Source organism: Piliocolobus tephrosceles, chromosome 13 (assembly GCF_002776525.5).
Source record: "Piliocolobus tephrosceles isolate RC106 chromosome 13, ASM277652v3, whole genome shotgun sequence".
Classification (NCBI taxonomy): domain Eukaryota; kingdom Metazoa; phylum Chordata; class Mammalia; order Primates; family Cercopithecidae; genus Piliocolobus; species Piliocolobus tephrosceles.
In genome coordinates, this window is record NC_045446.1 from 14,213,962 (window position 1) to 14,235,474 (window position 21,513).

At 39.9% G+C, this 21,513-nt stretch overlaps 1 protein-coding gene across 3 annotated transcripts; it reads right to left on the reverse strand.

The window, feature by feature from the left end:
- Positions 1–11,033: 11,033 nt before the first annotated feature.
- On the reverse strand, positions 11,034–21,265 carry FAM111A (family with sequence similarity 111 member A). 3 transcript variants are annotated; one of them, XM_023215534.3, is made up of 5 exons: positions 21,085–21,265; positions 20,865–20,972; positions 20,226–20,481; positions 16,464–16,581; positions 11,034–14,344 (listed from the first exon to the last, which is right to left on the reverse strand). In XM_023215534.3, the coding sequence occupies exons 4-5, from the start codon at positions 16,542–16,544 to the stop codon at positions 12,590–12,592; spliced, it is 1,836 nt and encodes a 611-aa protein (XP_023071302.2). In that variant the 5' UTR covers positions 16,545–16,581; positions 20,226–20,481; positions 20,865–20,972; positions 21,085–21,265; the 3' UTR covers positions 11,034–12,589. The 3 variants fall into 3 exon arrangements, with proteins under 3 accessions (XP_023071302.2, XP_023071301.2, XP_023071303.2); XM_023215533.3 differs by having other exon boundaries at positions 20,226–20,541; XM_023215535.3 differs by lacking the exon at positions 20,226–20,481.
- Positions 21,266–21,513: the final 248 nt, after the last annotated feature.

The following is a 21,513-nucleotide window of genomic DNA, read 5'->3' on the forward strand; positions in this document are numbered from 1 at the left end:
CCCGGCTAATTTTTTGTATTTTTAGTAGAGACGGGGTTTCACCGTGTTAGCCAGGATGGTCTCGATCTCCTGACCTCGTGATCCGCCCGTCTTGGCCTCCCAAAGTGCTGGGATTACAGGCTTGAGCCACCGCGCCCGGCCTTAAAAGTCTCATTCTTTTACAAGTTACATTTAAATCTATGATCCATTTTGAGTTAAACTTTTGTGTATGGAGTGAGGTTTAAGTTGAGTGTCTTTTTGTTTGTTTGTCTATAGATATATTGTCCTTGTACCATGTGTTGAAAAGGCTTTTCTTCCTCCTTTGAATTGCTTTTGAGTCTTTGTAAAACCATCATTCTGGCATATTTGTGTAGATCTATTTCTGGTTTTTCTAGTCTGTTCCATTGACCTGTATGTTTATCCCTTTGCCAGTACTGCACAGTGTTGATTAATAAGCTGTATTAATAAGCTATGTAATGTCTTATATTGTAAATTGGGTAGACTGATTCATTTCACTTTATTCTTCTGCAAAATTGTTTTAGCTATTCTGGATCCTTTGATTTCCACATAAATACTAGAATAATCTTGTCTATATGTGCAAAAATTCTCGCTGGGATTTTGATAGGAATTGCATTGAAGCTGTATATCAATTTGAGGAGAACTGACCTATTTTTACTTTGTTAAGTCTTCCAATCCATAAACACGATATGGATATGCTTCTCTATTTATTTAGATATTCTTTGTTTTATTCTTTGTTTTCTAGTTTTAAGCATACCTGTCCAGTTCATGTTTTGCTCAATGTACACTTAAGTAGTTCATTCTTTCAGAGTGATTATATTAATAAATGGCATTCTATTTTTAATATTGGTTTCCACATACTTATTGCTGGTATATATAAATGCAATGGATTTTTGTATGTTTATTTAGTATTTTGTAAACTTGTTAGGGAGTCCAAATCTGGGTCTAAGAGATTTTATAGATTCCTTGGGATTTTACTTGTCATCTCCAGATAGGGACAATTTTGTTTCTTCATTTCTGATCTTTATGCTTTTCATTTCCTTTCTTGCCTTACTTAGAATTGTATTACCTGTAATTTCCAGTACTATGTTTAATACAGTCATGAGACTAGACATTCTTGCCTTGTTTCTAATTTTAGATAACATCTGGTTTTTCACAATTAACTATGATATTAGCTGTAGGTATTTATTTTAGATGTTCTTCATCAAGTTGAGGAAGTTTCCCTCTATTCTTATTTTCCTGAGAGGTTTTTTTTGTCATGAATAGATATTGAGTTTTATTAAATGCTTTTTTGGTATCAATTGATATGATCATAAGTTTTTTTTTCTTTAGACTGCTAATATAGTGGATTGCATTGATTGATTTTCAAATATTTAATGAGATTTGCATCCCTGGAATAAACCCCACCTAGTCATAGTATATAATTCTTTTAAAATATTGCTGTACTTTATTTGTTAAAGGTTTCAGGGGGCTGGGCATGGTGGTGCATACCTGTAGTTCTACTTACTTGAGAGGCTAAGGCACAAGGGTAACTTGAGTTCAGGATTTCAAGGTTACAGTGAGCTATCATGAGCCACTGAACTCCAGCCTGGGTGACAGAGGAAGAGTCTGTCTAAAAAAAAAAAAAAAAAAAAAAAAAAAAAAAAAGGGGGGGGGTTTATTTTTATAAAAAATCTTGGTGTGTAGTTTTCTTTTCTCTTTCTTTCATTAAATTAAGCTTAGCCTAAAGCTACCTCCTTACGTACTTTAAGTTTGACCTAAACGTTTCTCAATACATAGTGAACTATAACCTAACTGAACGTGGAAACAGACTAATCTACTTTTGTAGCAAGTACCTGAGTCTCAGGCAATCACAGTAGCAATACCTCAACCACTCACAGGCGGCCAACTGTTCCAATAGTGTTCAAACAAGGTAAATGCTGAGCTGTAGCCAAGGCAACTGTTACTTTTCTTTTTTTTCTTCTTCTTTTTTAAACTTTTTATTGCAAAATACTTTTTAAAATTGTATTTTAAAATTGACACATAATTGTACATATCTATGGGGTACATAGTGATATTTTGATACACATAATATACAGTGATCAGATCAGGGTAACTAGCATATCTGTCCACCTCAAACATTTATCATTTCCTTTTTTGGGAACATTTAACATCATCCTAGATATGTGAGTTGCTCTCTCATTGTGAACTACAGCCAAGGCTGCTGTTTCTATACCTCACTTTCATTTTCTCTAAGCTGCTTTCCTTTCTCTGTCCATAAATTATCTTCAACTAAATGGCAGCGTTGGAGTGTCTCTGAATCTATTCTAGTTCTGGGGAGCTGACTGATTCTAGAATTGTTCTTTGCTCTGTAAAATTCTGTTAAATTAAATTTGTCTAAAGTTTGTCTTTTAATACTTTCTTTCATTTTGGGAGGGGTGGTATCAGAATAATACTAGCTTCATAAAAATGAATTGGGAAGTTTTCTACCCTCTTCTATTTTCTGAAACAGACTGTATAGAATTGGTGTTAATTCTTCTTTAAGAGTTTGATAGAATTGTCCAGTAAAAGCATCTGGCCCTGGAGATTTGTTTTTCAGAAGATTTTAAATTACAAATTCAATTTCCTTAATAGAGCGCTATTCAAATTACCTATTTCATATTGGATGAGTTGTGGTCATTTGTATTTTTTAAGGAATTGGTCCATTTTATACAAGTTGTCAAATTATGTGTGGAGTTGTTCATAATATATGCTTATTATAATTTTGATACCTTCAAGGGCTGTTGTGATAACATGGCTTCTTTCTTGATGTTATTGTCAAGTTGGTTTTCTCCCTGCGCCTCTCCCTTTCTCCTTCCCTCCTTCCTGCCAGTCTTGCTAAGCACTATGTCAATTATATATATATATATATTTCAAAAGAACCAACTCAGTGTTTATTTTGGCTCTTATCTTTATTATTGTCTTCATTTGGCTACCTATTTTGCTCTTTTTTTAGATTATTATAGTAAAAGCTGATATTATTGGTTTGAGACATCTCCTCTTTCCTAACATAAGCATTTAGTGCTATTGATTTTCCTCTCAGCATGGCTTTGGCTGTGTTCCACAAATTTTGAGATGCTTTATTTTCACCTTTATTCGGTTCAATGTCTTTTAAAATTTCCCTTGAGACTTCTTCTTTAACCTATGCACTATCTGAGGTGGGTGGATCATGAGGTCAGGAGATCGAGACCATCCCGGCTAACGAGGTGAAACCCCGTCTCTACTAAAATACAAAAAAAAAAAAAAAAAAAAAAAAAAAAAAAAAGCCGGGCGAGGTGGTGGGCGTCTGTAGTCCCAGCTACTTGGGAGGCTGAGGCAGGAGAATGGCGTGAACCTGGGAGGCGGAGCTTGCAGTGAGCTGATATCACGCCACTGCACTCCAGCCTGGTCAACACAGCGAGACTCCATCTAAAAAAAAAAAAAAAAAAAAAGAAAAAGAAAAAGAAGAAGAACTGAGAAGTGTGCTGTTTGGCTTCCAAATGTTTGGAGGTTTTTCTGTTATTGTTAGGTTATTGATTCCTAGTTTTGATTCCATTGTAGCCCAGAGGACACACTCAATATGATTTCAACTCTTTCAACTTTGTTGAGGTTTGTGTCACGGCCTAGGATATGATCTATCTTTGTATTCATTCTGTGGGTGCTTGAAAAGAATGTATTCTCTACCGTTGGATGGCGTGTTCTATGCATGACCAGTAGACCCTGTTGATTTATCACGTTGTTCAGTTCTTCCATATCCAGGCTGATTTTCTGCATAGTTATTCCATAAGTTGTTGAGAGAGGAGGGTGCTGAGTTCTCCATCTATAATTGTGGATTTGCCTATTTCTCCTTTTAATTATATCAAGATTTGCTTCACATATTGTGTCACTTCGTTGTTTTCTGCTTGCATATCTGTAATTACTATGTCTTTTTGGTGATCAATCCTTTTATTATTATATAATAGCACTCTCTGTCTCTGGTAATTTTCTCTAATCTGAAGTCTATTTTATGTAATATTGATAGTGGTGGCCTTGGGCCACACATTATCAGCACCACTTCTGGAGGATCTGGAGACTAAGGTCAGCCATATCTACATCACTAGCCCCCAGTAAAAACCCTGACACTGAAGCTCAGGTGAGCTTCCCTGGTTGACGATACTTCATGTGTATTGTCACACATTGTGACTGGGAGAAATAGCACTATCTATACAACTCCACTGGGAAGGGACAGCTGGGGCATAAATCTAAAAAGACTAAACAAGCTCTTTATGAAAAAAACTACAACATTCTGATGAATGAAATCAAGAATGACTAAATAAATGGAGAGATATTCAATGTACATTTATAGAAAGACTCAATATTGTCACATTATCAGTTCTTCCCAACTTGTTCTATAGATTCATTGCAACTGCAATCAAAATCTCAGCAAGTTAGTTTGGATGGGAAGGAGGGGAATTGCTCAAACAAATGGTATTGTTTTTAGTTTCAAATTCTAGTTGGTACAATGCACAGCTGGAATTTGGGAGAAAATTCTCTCAAATAAAATAATAAATAAAAGGGAGAATTTATTTTATTTGGAATTTCAGAGAGAATTCTCCTTTTTCTCACAGCAATTGATTTAGGGGATGTAACTGATTTTTACTGTCTCCCTTTTCTGGAGTCCATTCTAAATTACCCTCAGTCTCCTGTAATGATTCTTCTAGTATTGGTGTCTTACCTGGTGGCATGACCCGAATCTTCATTTCTGAAGGGTCTGAGACCCTGGCTGCCATGCTATTTTCAAGCTATGGTGATGCAATTGTCTGTTTACTATCAAATTTGGTCAAGTAGGGTCCAAATGGATCATGTGAGTGGCAAACATATTTCTCCCCGCCCTTACTGGGTCACATAAGCACTTCCTCCTCCTGAAGAACTGAATGAATTGCCTGAGCCCAGACAGTGACTCCTCTTGCATAATGGTCTCTGGATACAAAGTCTTTGCAGTGACAGGCAGAAGCTATGGCTTAGAGTTCAGCGGGACTCTTTCCATGTCCCCTGGCAGAAGTGTGCCCCCATAGGGAATCAGGACCTTTCATCCTACAGAGTCCTGACTTGGGGGCTGGCAGGGCCATGGATGGTAGACGGAGGGACAGGAAGCACAAATTCCCTAAGTGTATTATTAGGAATACAGATAAAGGTAAGCAGGGCCCTTCCTGCCTCTACCCTTTGTTTCCCAGGCCCCAGTATAGGCCCATATAGGTCAGACATCTGACATGTGTCTTGCTGGACTAAAATGAAGTTCTCTTCTGGAGGATTTAGAAGAGAATCTATTTCCTTGCCTCTTCTTTCTCCTAGAGCTCACTCACATTTCTTGGTTCACGGCCCCTTCCTCCATCTTCAAAGCCAGCAGTGTTGCATCTCTCTATGCCTCTTTCATGGTCACATTTCCCTCTGAATCTCTGATTCTCCCTTTTCTCATTTTTAAGAATCATTGTGGTTACATCAGGGCATCTGGATATCCAAGATAACCTTGCTATCTTAAACTTTGATGATTAGCGTCTTAATTCCCTCTGCAACGTTAATTCCCTTTTCCCATATAACTTACATAGTCATATTCCAGGGATTAGGGTGTGAACATCTTTGGGAGCCTGCTCCTCACATTTCTCATACAACTCACTTGTGGTCTCCTTTCTTGCTCATGCTGCTCAATGCTAGGCATTCCAACTCCATTATATGAGAGACTGGTTTTTTGGCCACACTTGACATTATGACTTGATGAATCTGATAGAACTCATTACAAAATGGGGAGATTTGGATGCAGAGTCACTTAATGTCTCATGGTTAGGTGCTCCCTACCAGGGCCCAAAAGGTATATTCAAACAGTATATAATTCAAAAGGAGTTGTTATTGAAAAGATATGTAATTATCCACTGCAAAAACATGGCCTTTCTCCAGAACCCCAAAACTTTGCCTTGTACTTTTCCCACTTGGGCTTGCTATCAACTCCACATGGTATCTCTTCCCACATCTGATACTTCTGATACCAGAGGGTCAGCCAGGGCACATGGTCCAAGTAGCCTACTGTTTTCACTATAGCTTGGATCTTCTGGGACCCTTTCCTAATCCAGACCCCACCCAAGGCTGGCAGGCTATAGTGTCCCCTGTAAATTGGCTGAAACAGTATACCCATGTATAGAATATGCTACCTTTAGAACCCAAAGAGGTTTATCAGGCAGTGTACTTTCTTTTTCTCCATGGGGCATGCAAGATTCAATAATTCATCCTTTTCTTTGGATGGGTTGTCTTAGCATGCCCCTGATTTAGAGGGCCTCTGATTCCTCACAGGGTTTACTTCCTGTCACCTGAAATGCACATGTACCGGCACCTCCAAGGTGTTGATTACTTCTTGCCATCTGGCCTAGTTAGCATGTTAACATCGATATAGTAGACAGGTGTGATGGTCTGAAGGAAGTACAAGTAGTCCACACCTTTTCTATCTATAACAAAAGGAACACTATATTTAATATAGTCGTAGGGCAAAAATACACATGTATACTGTTGTCTGTTCCATATGAGTGGAACTATTTATGATCCCTTTTTCTGATAGAGATAGAAGAGAAGGTATTAATTCAATTGATGGCCACATACCATGTACCTGAGTCAATGTGCATTTGCTCTAGCGAAGATTCCACATCTGGCACAGTGGCTGCAATTGGGCCCACCAATTGGTTGTGATAGTGAACGGTCATTCTCCACAACTGATGAACTAAATGCATACATGACAGGGAGCATCATTTCTGTATCCTTTAGATCCTTAAAGATGGCACTAAGTTTCATGCCTTGTGCCCATTGGAGTAATCCAGTGAAAAGTGGAGCAGCGTGCCCTAAAGACTTACAGTGCTGAGGAGATAAAAATTGGAGTTCTGAATTTGATAAGGCAGGAAGTGGGAGGACACTAGTAAACATCCCAAGGCCTCGACTGGGGCCCTTCCAGGCTACAGTCTAGAACGAAGCCAACCAGAGGTAGACAGAGCCTTGACATTCTGCAACTGAGTCTCAAGTTGATTTTATCCATGACTGAAATCTGATCATTAAGAGGTCTGATTATCAAACAGATCTTAATGATCTGATTTCACTGTGTGTCAGGAGGATACAGTAAACCCTCATCGGAGGAAAATAACACAATTCAGGTGACAAAGTAAGAGATAACACTTCACCCAGAAAGGCATCTGACATTTTCTTTTCTAGTAAAACCAATACGATGCCAAGACCACTTCAGCTGAGCTCTTGAATATACCATTTTCATTTAACTGCTTTTTTGGACTTTTGGATTCTCCCTTTGTTAGTCAATGAGTCTTAGTTGACCCATCTCCAAAAAGAGAAGCCAGATGGAAGAGGCCTCCCTGAGTCAGGCAGTGGATTTCAAGGGTTTGGCAGCCGGTTAATTGGTGGCTGCCTTTATTGGTGTGTATTTGTGGCTGCCTCCAGTAGGTGGCAATATTGTCCTAGAAAATGGCCTGTGAGCGCTTCTATATTGAAGCAAAGCTGGGATTTCCCATTCTTTTGAATAGTCTATATTGTTGTTGCTAGACTACTGAGAGGGGACAGGGAAACAAACTGAGAGGATGATCTACATGTCCCACAGGAAGCAGTAAACAGGGTGATTCTCTCTGACACGAGATGAGGAAGTGAAAGTAGGCAACATCATTCCACAACAACGGCATCTTGAATCCGCCCAAGGAGCTCCATCCATATTACTTTAGCTTTCTTTCTCCCACAGCAAATCATACCTAAACTCCATCAGTTGAATTCATTTGCTTTTCCCCCTATTTAGAAGCATAATGAAAATCAGGCTCCAACAATTGTGCCTGTCTAGGAGCCCAGGGAGGTTCAGGGTGACAGGGAAAGGACAGCTAGGGTGGCAAATGGAAGACAGTAGAGAGAGAGGGAAGAAAACTTAGTTGCTAGCCTTTTCTCTCCTTTAGCTCCTTGTTCCAGGGTCAGAATCTAAGCACAAGTGTCAGTTCTTTTCCATGCATCTCTCGGTATTTGGTGAACACCCAGGCCCAGAGATCCCTTTCTACCCCTATGCACACTGCCTCAGCTCCATCCTTTAGTCCTTGGTGCCTTTGTCCATTCCTGTGCCCAACATCTTGTTCTCTTACAGGACAGGGTAGGTTGGTGACTTGGGCACCTGAATCCAACAGAGCCATAAGCTTGAGCCTTTCCTTCCCTGAAGTTCCCCAGTATATGCACACAGGTGTGCATGGCCTCCGTTCCATTTGGGGACAGAGATCTCAGTGGCATTCTAATTATCTGTCTCTAAAAGCAGCTGACGTTGAGGGGGAAGGGAATGAACGGGTTAAAGGGGGGCAAAGGGGAAATCAGCTACATCCATTTTTAGTTTTGAACGACTAGTTTGGATTCAATCAAATACATTTCAAATGTTTTTGTTCACCTGAAGCTATATACCAAATAGCAAGGTCCTTATTGCTGACACCATGTATTTCAACTTCAGGGATTCTTCACTCAGTAGTCACAACTACATTGCTTTTCTTCTGGGCTGTGGGGCTTGCTGCTTCCCTGAGAAGCATCCCTTCCTGTTCCTGCCCAGAGGAGACTGAGTCACATGGGAACAACCAAAGAATCATTTGGGTGTCTTATTTCAATTCTACCTCTGGCCACACAGACTCATTAACAGGTGGGTCAATGGGAGACCCTTAATTCCCTCACCCTTACCCCAGCTGCACCTCCTGGAGAAAGCACAGCCCTTGACTTCAGGTTATACATTTCTGTCCTCTCATGACTGTGAGAAAATAAATTGTTTTAAGCCACCAAATTCATAACAAATTACCTCAAACTTGGTGGTTTAAAACCATAGAAATCTACTCTCTTACAGCACAGTTCTGGAGACCAGAAGTCTGAAACTAAGATGTTATCAGGGTTGGTTCCTTCTGGAGGTTTTGAGAAGCTGTTCCATGCCTCTCTCCTAGCATTTGGTGGCCTCTGGCAATCCCTGGCAACCCCTGGCTTGTAGATGTATCTCTCCAATCTCTGTCTCCATCTTCACGTGGCCTTTCTTTCTGGGTCTCTCCTCTGTGTTTCTTCTTTACTTATCAGGATGCTAGTTACTGGATTTAGGGCTCACCCAGTAAATGTAGGATGATCTCATCTCTTGAATCTTGATTTAATTACATCTGCAAAGCATTTTTGTCTAAATAAGGTCACATTTACAGGTATATAGGGTGAGGATAGTGCCTGCCCTTAGGGGCAGGCACAGTTGAACTCACTACAACCTTGTTCAGTCCACTATACCATTTCAAAGAGAGATCTGGAGTAGAATGTGATAGTGGGTTAGCTCTGTAACCGGGAATTGGATGAGTGAGTGGTGATAAATACAGTCCTAAGCTGAATTTTCTAGCTACCTGGTCTGTAGAGCTAGGAAAAGAGAAAATCAGAAAAAGGTATTTGCTACCTTCTGAAATGCTTATTATATTTCTTAAGTGATCCAAGGTGGGTGTACTTTAGATGCAGGAATGGCCATAGTAGTGTCTGGATCTGATGAACCAGCTGTTAGGAGAAAGAACAATAAGCTACATTTCAAGATTGAGTCCCAGTCTTTTCCAAGGTACCACCAATTTGGGCAAAAATTTAGTTATACTTCCTTCTCACACAGGAAACAGGTATAATAATATCTGCTCTAATGGGTATTGAGATAATATGTCAGAAATTATTTAATAAACAGTAAAGTCACATAAGTTTAAGTCTCTGTGATGACTAGAGAGACACTAGGCTTGAAACCATATTTGAAATGATACAGTCAATTCTCATTATCGTGGTAGTTATGGTCTATAAAGATGCCGCAAATACTGAATTAGCAAATACTGAACATTGCCTTTAGGAGTAACACAGTGTTAAATTCCTATTATCTTCTGGTCACAACATTTTCATCAGTCAGTACATTAAACTTGCTTTATGTGTGTTTCTGTTAAAAAGACATCTTATTTAATACATATTGTTGATTCCTTAACATTGAACTTACAGCCAAAAATGCTATAACTCATGTCTGAAAAGCTTATCTCATACATACATTTTCTTTATAAGGCATATCGGAGCCATCTGTTGCTAGGGAACACTCGACAGAACCTCAGTTTTATGCATGGGGCCCATTTAAGCAGAAGAATCACCACCACCAACAACAAAAAAGAAAAATGTGGAAAATGTACTAAATATATAAACGGAATCTGATTATATAGCATTCTAGAAGATGCAAAACCATATAGTAAAAAGATCAGTGATCTTTTTTTTTTTCTTGGCTGGGGTTCAGGGGAGAGGGGAGGGATATGAGGGATACATAGGTGAAGCACAGATTTCTAGGGTAATGTAATTATTCTGTATGATAAAACCCATAGAACTTTACAGCACAGAGTGAATCAATGTATACACATTAAAATATCATTTAGGAGGTCAAGGGGTCAAAGGAAAGAATTCAAACTATGACAAGAAAATCTAACTATTATATGTATGTATAACTGTATTATAAGCATATAAAACGTCACTGAAGGAGGTGAGAAACAAGAGGGTGACTGAAATAACTTTGGGGATGAATGGAATATGTAAGACTAAAAGCAAGGAAATTGCATGTAGGCACTGTATTCTAGTTGATAAAATTATTTCCCATTGAGGTAGAGGTTAACAATTCTGACACTGCTATATATGTATACTTGGATTAAGCAATTAAGTGAATGTGTGAGGGATGGCAGGCATCATGCCTCTCACTGTTTGGAGTTGGAATTTACAGATAAGCAAGGCATATATACATATGTGTACATATACATATATGGGTAAATATACACACAAATATTTCTTTGCCCTGTCAGCTGAGGGGGCCTAAAAGAAACAACACCCCACCAGCGATGAGCATATCTAGTGCCTAGATCTTGTTTTCTAATACCATTCTTCATTAAAAGTCACCAGGTGTTCCACGGTGAGCAGGTCTGTGCAAACGTATCCCCAAAGACCAAAGAAGCTAAGAGGCCAAAGAAAGAGGCTGACAAATATGGTTTCTCAGAAAGAAACATTTAATAGGAACTTACAAATTCCAGAAGCAATGTTTCTAGCAGCCACTAAATGGCGGCACTCACCCTCCCAAAAGTACCCTTTACATAGCACGCATTTTTGGCAAAACATGTGTAGCTGGTCATATCTCAGACTTTCTTGTGAAACACCTGACCACTGGGGAGGTTAGATAAGCATCTTTATGAGGGGTTATCTGCACTATTAGCATTGTTTAAAGACATTGCTGCAGACTATCTTGGTATGCAGGAGTCAAATAGCAGTCATCGTGCCAGCTGCACTTCAAGATGACATCACTCTTGCAACGCAACAGGCTGTTTTCCTACACTCCACCCCTTGAAACCAGCCCTTAAAATCCTACATGCCCACCTTCTGTTATAGCCCCTGGGCCTAGAGGGAGGGTGCTTGATATTGTATGGCTTTAGTAGCATTGCAATGGCAAAGGAAAACAGATTGGGTCCAGTGGAATTCCAAATGAGGGAGATTTGCAGGCTTAGTTCAATCATCTATACAGTCTTCAAATACCATGAAGAAGTAAAACAATGAGAAAAACATAACATTAATAATTGAAATAGTAGAAATCTAAATAAAGTAATATGATGTTTAAGATATCTCTTGCCTCAATAGCCTATAAATATGGGAAGAGTGACTATCATCTGAATTTCGGGACCCATATATTCTGACAGTTTCAGCAATATGAGGATTTTGGAAATTCTAAAAGGTTTTGAGATCATTTCTAATCAAGCATTTAGCTCTTACGTAAGCATTAACCGCACCCCCAACTTTTGCAACTGATTGACCTGCACATTTTTCTGAGCACTTACTTTCCTTATGTTAGATGTAGGGAATCATGAGATGAACAAGTTCTGGTTCCTGCACTGTAGCAAATGAATTTAGGCAAAGATATGAAAGATGAAAAAACCCAATGATTATAAGACTTTTAGTGTCATGAAACTGATTATTATTTAATCTTGTTATTCTTCACATTGCTTGACTTTAAAATAGGGCAAGTTGGCCAGGCGTGGGGCTCACACCTGTAATCCCAGCACTTTGGAAGTCTGAGGCAGGCAGATCACGAGGTCAGGAGTTCGAGACCAGCCTGACCAACATGGTGAAACTGTCTCTACTAAAAATGCAAAAAAAAAAAAAAAAAAAAAAAAAAAAAAAAAGCTGAGTGTGGTGGCGTTTGCCTGTAATCTCAGCTACTCAGGAGGCTGAGGTGTAAGAATCGCTTGAACCTGGGAGGTGGAAGTTGCAGTGAGCTGACATTGCACCACTGCACTCCAGCCTGGGCGACAGAGTGAGACTCAGTCTCAAACAAAACAAAACAAACAAAGAAACAAACAAAAAACTGGGCAGGTTATAGTCCATCTCAGAGTGTTTTTAGGACTAATTTCTTCATGTGCTTAGAAAAATGCCTGGCAGATAGAAAATGGTCATTATTATTATTGATAAGATGACCGTTTTGGAATTTAGAAAACTATTATCAATGTCTATGAAATAACTCCATAAGCCATTCCCTTAAATCTAACAGACTGAATTCTCACAAGTCCTCACTACTTATCATTTCTACATCCTGCTGACTTACAAATACTTCTTCATACCATGGCTTATGTCTTTGCTTAATATCAAGGAGGATGGATTCCATAGTAGGGCCAAACTCAATGATACTACGATTCTCATTTTGGTAGTTATAATGAAAGCCAGCAGCATGCATGGCCACCAATGAACCTTTTGAATCAAACACAGGGGAGCCGGAAGCCCCGAAGAAAAACTCAGTGTCATAGGTAATCACATCAGGGTTGTGAACTATTCCCTGGAAACTTCTTTGAGTATACATATGGACATACTCTGGACTTTCTGCTTCTTTAGACTGAACACGTTCCTGACATTTCTTTGCTCGCTGACCCTGGGGGATCACAGCACAAGCATCAATATGCTTTTTTTCTCCATGTGGATGGCCAATAATATGTATCAACCCACTAAGTGGCACAGGAGTAATTCCATTATATAGCTCCATAGGTACTTGTTGTCCATTTTCCTTCAGTTTCAGGACAGCATAGTCAAGCTTTTCATTATGTATCTCAAACCAAGGTTCAACGAAAAAGTAGTTTGTTTCCTTTCCTTCTGGCTCTTCATAACCAAATGTCACCCTTACACATTGACCAATTATGGCTGCCCACTTACTTGGCTCTATTCCGTCTCCCACAATGTCACCTATTACATGGTGACAAGTTAAAATGAACAATCCTTTAAAAACAAAGCAGGTGGCGCAACCCGTAGTTGCACTGTCCCAGAATAAGTACCCAACTGAGTCACTGCGATGTGCAAGAAGTTTCACTACTTTAACCGAAGAAGAGTTTTTTGTTACTTTCCCAAAGTTTAGTTTATGCAATTTAAATAATGTTTCCCCATTTTTTACTTTCATTTTTTTCTTGAAGTTTTCCTTGATTTTTTCACTTTCTCTTTTCAAACTGGGGTACTGAGCCACGATTTGTTCTCTCAACACACAGGTGTTTCTTTTCTCTGACTCAGGATTCCGAGAAGCTGCCGCACTGGGGACCATTCTTTTCTCAACCTCAACCTGAAAGTGTTTGCCTTCTAATTCATCGACTGGCTGGGTGCTTTCTAAAATGGAGTCATTGTTTTCAATGAGTTTCCAATCATCATTCTCCAGAAAGGAAAGAAATCTGCCATCCTTGCACAGAGCGTCCTTGATGGTTTCTCCTTTGAAAGCATAAACACAGAGTTTGCACCCCTTTTTGTGAAGCTTCCCACATTTAACAATCCTTCTTTTGTACTTCCCAATTCCAATTGCATGAATGTAAAATTTGACACATTCAGTCGATGCTTTGTCATGCCGGCCAAATACATGGTTATCTTCCTTCTGCTTACTTTTACTTTGGGAAAACGTAATGACCACATGGCAGCTTTCAGGGAAACAACTGAGGGGCATTCCCAGGTTTATGTACCCTTCGATTCCTTCTGTGCCACGCACAAGCATTTCTTGGCCTTGGTGAGTTTCTATCTCTTTTCTGAGAGCCTGGAGAGTGTTGAGAGCCATATATAAGCTACCATTCTCACTATGTGTGAGCTCATGTTTCATATTTTGGTTTTTCCTGTAGTTTACATCCAAGGTAACAAGTATTATCCTATTTTTGGGCATGGTCTGGTCTTCTGGATTTTTCTTAAGTGAATGGAATTCTTGAGCCTGGGTATTAGTTATGTCTCTTGGGCCTCCTCTAGACTCCATCCTCATTTGAGAAGTACTGGAATTATTCTGTTGCTTTTTAGAGACCTAAAATTAATGTTAGATACTTTAAAACTCTGAATGCAACCCTCATCTTTTGTTTCTCTTTTCAGGTGTGCAATTTATTATAAGCATTACATATTAAACAAATCATCATTATTTAACTAATCATTTGGTTATAATATAGTTATTTGTGACAATAAATACTTTGATTCACCCAGCATATATCATGAAAAGAACTCAAATTATTTTCTCTATTACATCAACTAATCCCCAAATTTTATAAAATAAGGAGGAACAAACATGACTTATCTGTCCTTTTGATGGAGAAACTAAGGCACTGAAAGTTTTTCTTGTAGACGTCTTTTCTAGGGCCACATAACCAATAAATAAAGTGAGTATCAAAATTGTAATTCCTAATCCAACTATTTTTTCCATTGGACTAGTGTATATATTCTTTTTGGTAAACTTTGCATTTATGATTGTCATTTTTGTAGGGTATTATCTTAAGAAACAGGGGTGAAGGTGGGGAGCGGAATTAAATAAAGAGGATTAATCAAATAGTAGAAACTCAATGAAAAATTAGAGTGTCTGTTTCTTATGTCTAAAACACACATTTTTTCCAAGTCATATTCATCATGGCATGGGTACCAGCAGATATGGGTCCATATGCCAGCAATGCCCCTTACTGCTACTGAGAATAACAATGCCAGGAATATTGTAAAGATTAAGTGTAGCATCATTGATGGCAATGCCTAGCACAATGACTAGCACATGTTAACATTTGTTTTCCTTCTTTATACTAATATTCCAGATCAAAAATAAATAAATAAAAGGGACTTAAGGTAATACAGATTTCCTTGGGCACACATATGAACTCTCAAAGAGCATCCCTTCAGCCTAAGGCTATCAGAAACATCTTTTCATACACCCTGTTGGAGTACTATGATAAATTTCCTATTTATTAAAGTGATTCTTGGGCGGATATATACACCTCTGAAAGGGGAAGAGGGATAGGATATAGTAATTAGCTCTGTCATGGAATAGGATAGAGAAAAACATAACTAAGTTTGCCTTAGACTTTTTAGATACTTGGATATTCTAGTTTTCCAGAACCAGGACAAAACAAAACAAGTTGAGAAATTGTAAACTGCATACTCAAATGTTTATCATTCTTCAACTTTTTTCTTGATAAATTCAAGGAGCATTTTAGACTCAGGGAAAGATACAATGGTTTGATACGATAACAGAGCCCAATCAGTAGAAAAAGGCCCAATTACATGTCATTAAACTTAACTCCAAGTCTTCACTTCATCCCTGTCTTAAGCAACAACTCACTTGCTCCCTCTTCTCCAATAAACAAATTGAAGATTTGTCAGAATCCTTCCTGACTTCCTAACAAGGTTATGGTAAGAACAAATATATCAAAAAATTGTTTTATAAACTGTATTCAAACGTGGGTTATAATTACGATTGAACAGATCAGCCACATTTGGAATGGTATATGTTTTCATGCTATGAAATTGCATTAATTTTGGTTTATTACATAGTTTACTGTAACATATTGTATTGAAGTTTTTGTTGTTATTCAAGAAATATTATGATAGTTTTTCATTAAAGACTGCTTTGATATAGCCAAGATTTGTATTACAACTCTCTTCCCCATGCTACCCCCAAAATGGAAAGGATAACATAAGGAAGGACAATTTTAGTTATTAAAATTTCCAACACTCAAGGTAATTTCTTGGCAAGAAGAACTATAAAACCCAATGCCAAGGATAGGTAAGTCTAATATTGGCAAACAGGCTTTAGTATCCGTGGGTTCTGTATCTACGGGTTCAACCAACTGCAGATTGAAAATATTTTGGGAATAAAAACTAGTGTGCCTGAACTAAACATGCATGACTTTTTTTCTTGTCATTATTCCCTAAGCAATATATTATATCAACATTTTACATAGCATTTACCTCTTATTAGGTAATATAAATAATCCAGAGATGATTTAAAGTATACAGGAGGATATGATACATTATATGCCAATACTATGCCATGTTATGTGAATAATTTGAGCATTCATGGATTTTGGTATCCAAGGGAGATCCTGGAACAAATCTCACATGGATACCAAGGGATGACTAGATTACATAAGTAGAATTTACAGACATACCGGAGAAAAATAGTGATCGATTTTCATATTACATTTTTCATTGACTGAGTGCTTCTGTGACCTCTGCTTCTTACAGCTCATGATGGCTTGAAGATGAATGGATGGTTCAGCTGAAATACTAATTTCAAATTTTCAAGTTAGAGCAGTATCTTCAAAGCTGTCATTAATTTACAGAGGAAAAGATTAGCTGGTGTCCTATGTCCCATCTTTCCCCTTGAGCTCCAGCCTTGCTCTCCCTGGAGATGGTATCTTAGCAAATAGATAGTTTATTCACCAACTATAATCACCTCAACAATAAAAGCTCCCTTTTCCAGAATACTGCGTGTCAGCCACTTCATGAAAATTATACTAAACACTTTATGAAAATTATCTCTAGTTGCAAATTCCTATAGATACTATGCAAATTAGCTATATTTACACTTTGCTGATGAGGAAAGTATAGCTTAGAGAAGGTAGATGAGCTGCCCAAGGCCAGAGCTACGTGGCAGAGATGGAATTCAAATGCAGGTATAAATAATATAATAATTTTCGGTTGGAAATTTCAAAAAGGTGTTCTAGTTACATTGATGTTAAAATCTGGTCTCCATTTAAGATGAAGACAGCAAGGGAAGATAAAATTACAGGGAAGTGGTGAGGAAAGAGCTGATGAAAGAAACTTGGAATGAGATTTTAAAAAGAAATCTGGAAAGTGTGCCAGGTATGGTAGTCAGAAACCTTAGTTGCTGCTTTAGATTTTTTGTTTAAAGAGGTATTTTTCCTTCTCTCTCTCCTCTGATGTCTCCCTAGAAGAGGATGAACAAACTTTAAATAAAATAGTGACATCTTCAATAGTAATAAATACCATTGAGGGCAGCAGCCATGTCTGTCCTTTGTACCTCAATATCTAAAAACAATGTCTGAGACATGTCAGGCCCTTGAAAAAGATACATTTCTAAAGGTACATTCAATAAATGCATGAAACAGGCATATAGTGTACTATGCCCTTTTCTAAGTGCTTTTCATCAACTACCTCATGTAATTCTTACAACCCTATGAGATAGGTACGATCATCTCATTTTACTGGCAAAGAGCTGGAACACCCAGGGAGCTTAAACTTTTACTCAAGGTCATAAAACTCAGAGAATATACTTTCAAGACATTTTATTATGAAAAATTTGTTAGAGAAAAAAATGAAAGAATGGTATAATGAACCTGTACATACCTATCACATAGTTAATAATTGTTCATTTTTTTGCCAACTTATGTAACAGTGAAACAGTAAAAGAACTAACATAACTAACTCTACTTTTGTTCACGGGGCCTTTACCCATTCATGCATGGAGGGGAGGTTAATTTTAGAGCAGTGAGATACTATGCAAAAACATGTAGTTTTAAAAACTAACTCTGGGATTAAAGGGAAAGTATGTAAACAACTACACATTGTTAAAAATTTATAGGAGGGTTGTGACGTGGAGAATAAATATAATCTTTGGATAACTTCCATTTGACAAGAAATACAGGGGCTAGAATATAAGTTAAACAACAACATGTAGAAGCAGCCCAGGAAATCAACATTCTATAGAGACAACTTATCTGTTCTCTTCAACAAATCAATGCTTGGGCTCACTGGAACATCAGGACAAAGACATTCCCAACCTTCTTGGACCCCTGACGGTGCTCAGATATCTGCAGTCAATGGTCACTTCTTGATTGTAAATCCCTTCTCTTCCCCATGCCCTTAACATAAAGAGCCTGAAACTTGTACTCACTTAAGAGGGTACTTTGGGATGCTAGTCTGCCAACTTCTCAGTTTGCTGGCTCTCTGAAGTAACCTGCTCTTCCTCCCACCAATTCTCATCTCTCAGGTTTGGCTTTGAGGTGTGAGTTGCTGAACTTGGGTTTGGCTACCCTTACACCATCCTTTTATTTTACTAGATGATTTATGTTACAGAGAGAAACATCATGGCATTTAAACGCTAACGGTCACTTCCCATCTCTAAAAATTACGTACTTTTTCTTATATAATCACAATACTGATTTATTCATACTAAGATCCAACTGAAGTACAGTTTCCTTTATATGTCTTATAAGGTTCTTTTATTCAAGAAAAAGCATTGATTTGTTGAAGAGAACAGAGAAATTGTCTCTAGAGAATGTTCACCTCCTGGGTTGCTTCCTCGTGTCATTGTTTAACTTATGTTCTAGCCCCTATATTTCTTGTCAAATGGAAGTTATCTAAAGGGTACGTTTACTCTCGAAACCATTCCACTATGGAGCAAGAGTCCTGGCTTTCTAGTTTACTGTCAATCAGTGACTAAGGAAATTCATTTAGCCTTTCTGTGCCTCAATTTCTTGTTTGTAAAAAGAAGCAATGATTCTAAATGAGATGATGAATATGGAAGTGCTAAAATAATGTTAGACCTTATAAGACCGTCTGAGTTCAAATATCAGGTAGCCACTTACTAGCTGCATGACCTTGGGCATATTAATTAACTATCCTTCCTTCATTTTCCTCACCCTAAGATGGGAATCAACCTTGTTATGCAGATTAAGAAATACACTGTGGTCTGGGCACGGTAGCTCATGCCTGTAATCCCAGCACTTTGGGAGGCCAAGGCTAATGAATCACTTGAGGTCAGGAGTTCGAGACCAGCTTGGCCAACCTGGTGAAAACCTGTCTCTACTAAGAATTAAAAACTAGCTGGGCATGGTGGTGGGTGCCTGTAATCCCAGCTACTTGGGAGGCTGAGGCAGGAGAGTGGCTTGTACCTGGGAGGAAGAGGTTGCAGTGGGCTGAGATCATACCACTGCCCTCCAGCCTGACCAACAGAGCAAGACGCCATCTCTCTCTCTCACACACACACTATATATATATATGCAATCTATCTATACATAGTATGTGTGTGTGTATATATATATAGAGAGAGAGAGCATGCAAAGCCTTTAAAATGCTGCCTGTATGTAATAGGTTGCCCAGTAAATAATCAATAAAAAGGTGATGTAAATGTTATCAATATCAATACACTCACTACAGGGGTACTTTTTAAACAGCAGAGAACCTAGGAAAACAAAAATAGAAAATATATAATTGCGGAACTGGTCTATGTTGCAACATCCTTAAATGCAAGAACTTGTTGCCCAGCTATTAAGAAAATCTAGGGATTCACTGTGTCTATTCATGAAGTCTCATCTTATGAAGTCTGGGAGAGGATCCAGCTGCTTTAGGAGTGATTAATAGACACAGACTAAAAAGAAAATAAAATGGGCAGAAACATGAATTTTGCATGTACTTGAGCAATCACAGTGGAAAGGGGCAAGAGGTTAAGAAAACACTCCAATATCCTCTCTTTCCTACATTGTTTCCAGTATCCAGGATGAATCAGATTATATCAAAATATAAAGTGCTCTTAGCTAGCCTATACCAATCCCTGTTTTATACTTGAGGTCAGGGTTCTACTTACCTAAGTGACTTGCTTGGCTTCCTACAGCAAAGGGATAAAGCAGTGCGGCCTGGGGCCCATGTCCAGCCCACCTGACAGCTCCCCTTAGGAATTTCTCTGTCTCTCAATCTCTCCTTCCTTCCCTCTCTTCTTCCCCCTCTCTGCCTCTCCCCCTCTCCTCCCCTCCTTCACTCGCCCTCTCTTCCTGCTTCTCCCCACCCCAGCCCCCACTTTCTGCCTTTCCAGGGGCAAGGGCAGGGGGTCGAGGCCAACTCTAAGCCTCTTCCAATCTTACCACGCCGCCCCGCTCCCTCCCCCCGACCCCGCACACAAGGGGACTTACAGCACCACCAAAATAAAACCTGTGTCCTCCCGGCTCCCCAGATGGATGACGCTGTCAGATGGATGACTTCCGGGCACCCAGCTCCTTTCCCTCCCAGTCGGGACTCGAGCCCGCCGCGGCCGGGCCCGTGCCCCGCGGAGCACCCCAGCGCCCTGTGTGCTCTCTCACTGCGCGCCTCGCCAGCCCTGGGCCTGGAATCCAGCGCTCTGTGCAGGTCCCGCTCGCATTTGAGGAAGCAAAGACTCCAGAGCTCCAGCTGGGCGGGAAACGGAGCAGGTGGGGCCAGGGGTTTGAATCGCCAGCCTTTTAAGGTTGTCTGCGAACCAATTGGTTACTTTCTTTCACTTTTAAATCAGCCGTGCCTCTTCCGCCTAAACCTCCCACGCACCTCTCCCCTCTTCTGTCTCTCCTTTCTTTTGCTTCTATGGACCACTGGAAAAGCGGGGAGACTGGCTGTTCGGGGGCCTCAGGTGCAGTACGTGCAGTACTTGACGCTGTGTTTATATCAGACAGCACTGCCAGTCTGAAACAAAACTTTCTGAACTTCCTAATCCCCAGAGCCAGCGTGAGAAGCAGACTTGAGCCTGTTCTCTTCCCTTGAACTTTTCTTTTACACGAGTACAACAAAAAACAACTCACCTGGGGAATGGCGCGTCTGGCTGATGGACTGAAAGATATTGGAGTTTGTCCTTCTCCTTAGACAGCAACTCACCTACTTCGGAAGCCGATTGGCTGCGGTGGGGATACCTGGTGGCATGCAGAAAAAGTGGTTGGAAAGGCAAGGCCGAGGGAGCGCGCCCATCCCACGCATCCACAGCGCTCCTCCTTGATGCCGCGAGCAGGACCCTGTCTCACTGACCTCGCTGCCAACGGCGGTCCTTGCCTCCTTCTATTCTCCGGGTTTCCCCAGTCCCGAGTATTGGAAAGCGTGAACGAAAGCGAACGCGTCCTAATCGCGGGTAGGTTGGCCTGGGCGGGGCTGCAGAGGGAGCAGGAAATGAAAACTCAGATGTGGGAGGAGCTGGGACGCTGGCGGCAGAGCCACTGTAGCAGCTTGAGTCTCGCGCGCGCGGGAAGCGGAGGTGGAAGTCGGGGCGCAAGAATGTGCCTGTCCTTGCCTGTACATCATGGTTGGGGAGGAGGCGTGGAGGCGCCAGGCTGGGGTCTGCAGCGCGCCATCTGCTGCAGCACACAGGAGGCGCTGAGGCTAGCTGGGTAAGTGGGGACATTCAGGCATTTCCCAGGGGGCGGCATCCCCAGCAGATGGGATAGGCCTGGACACTCGGAC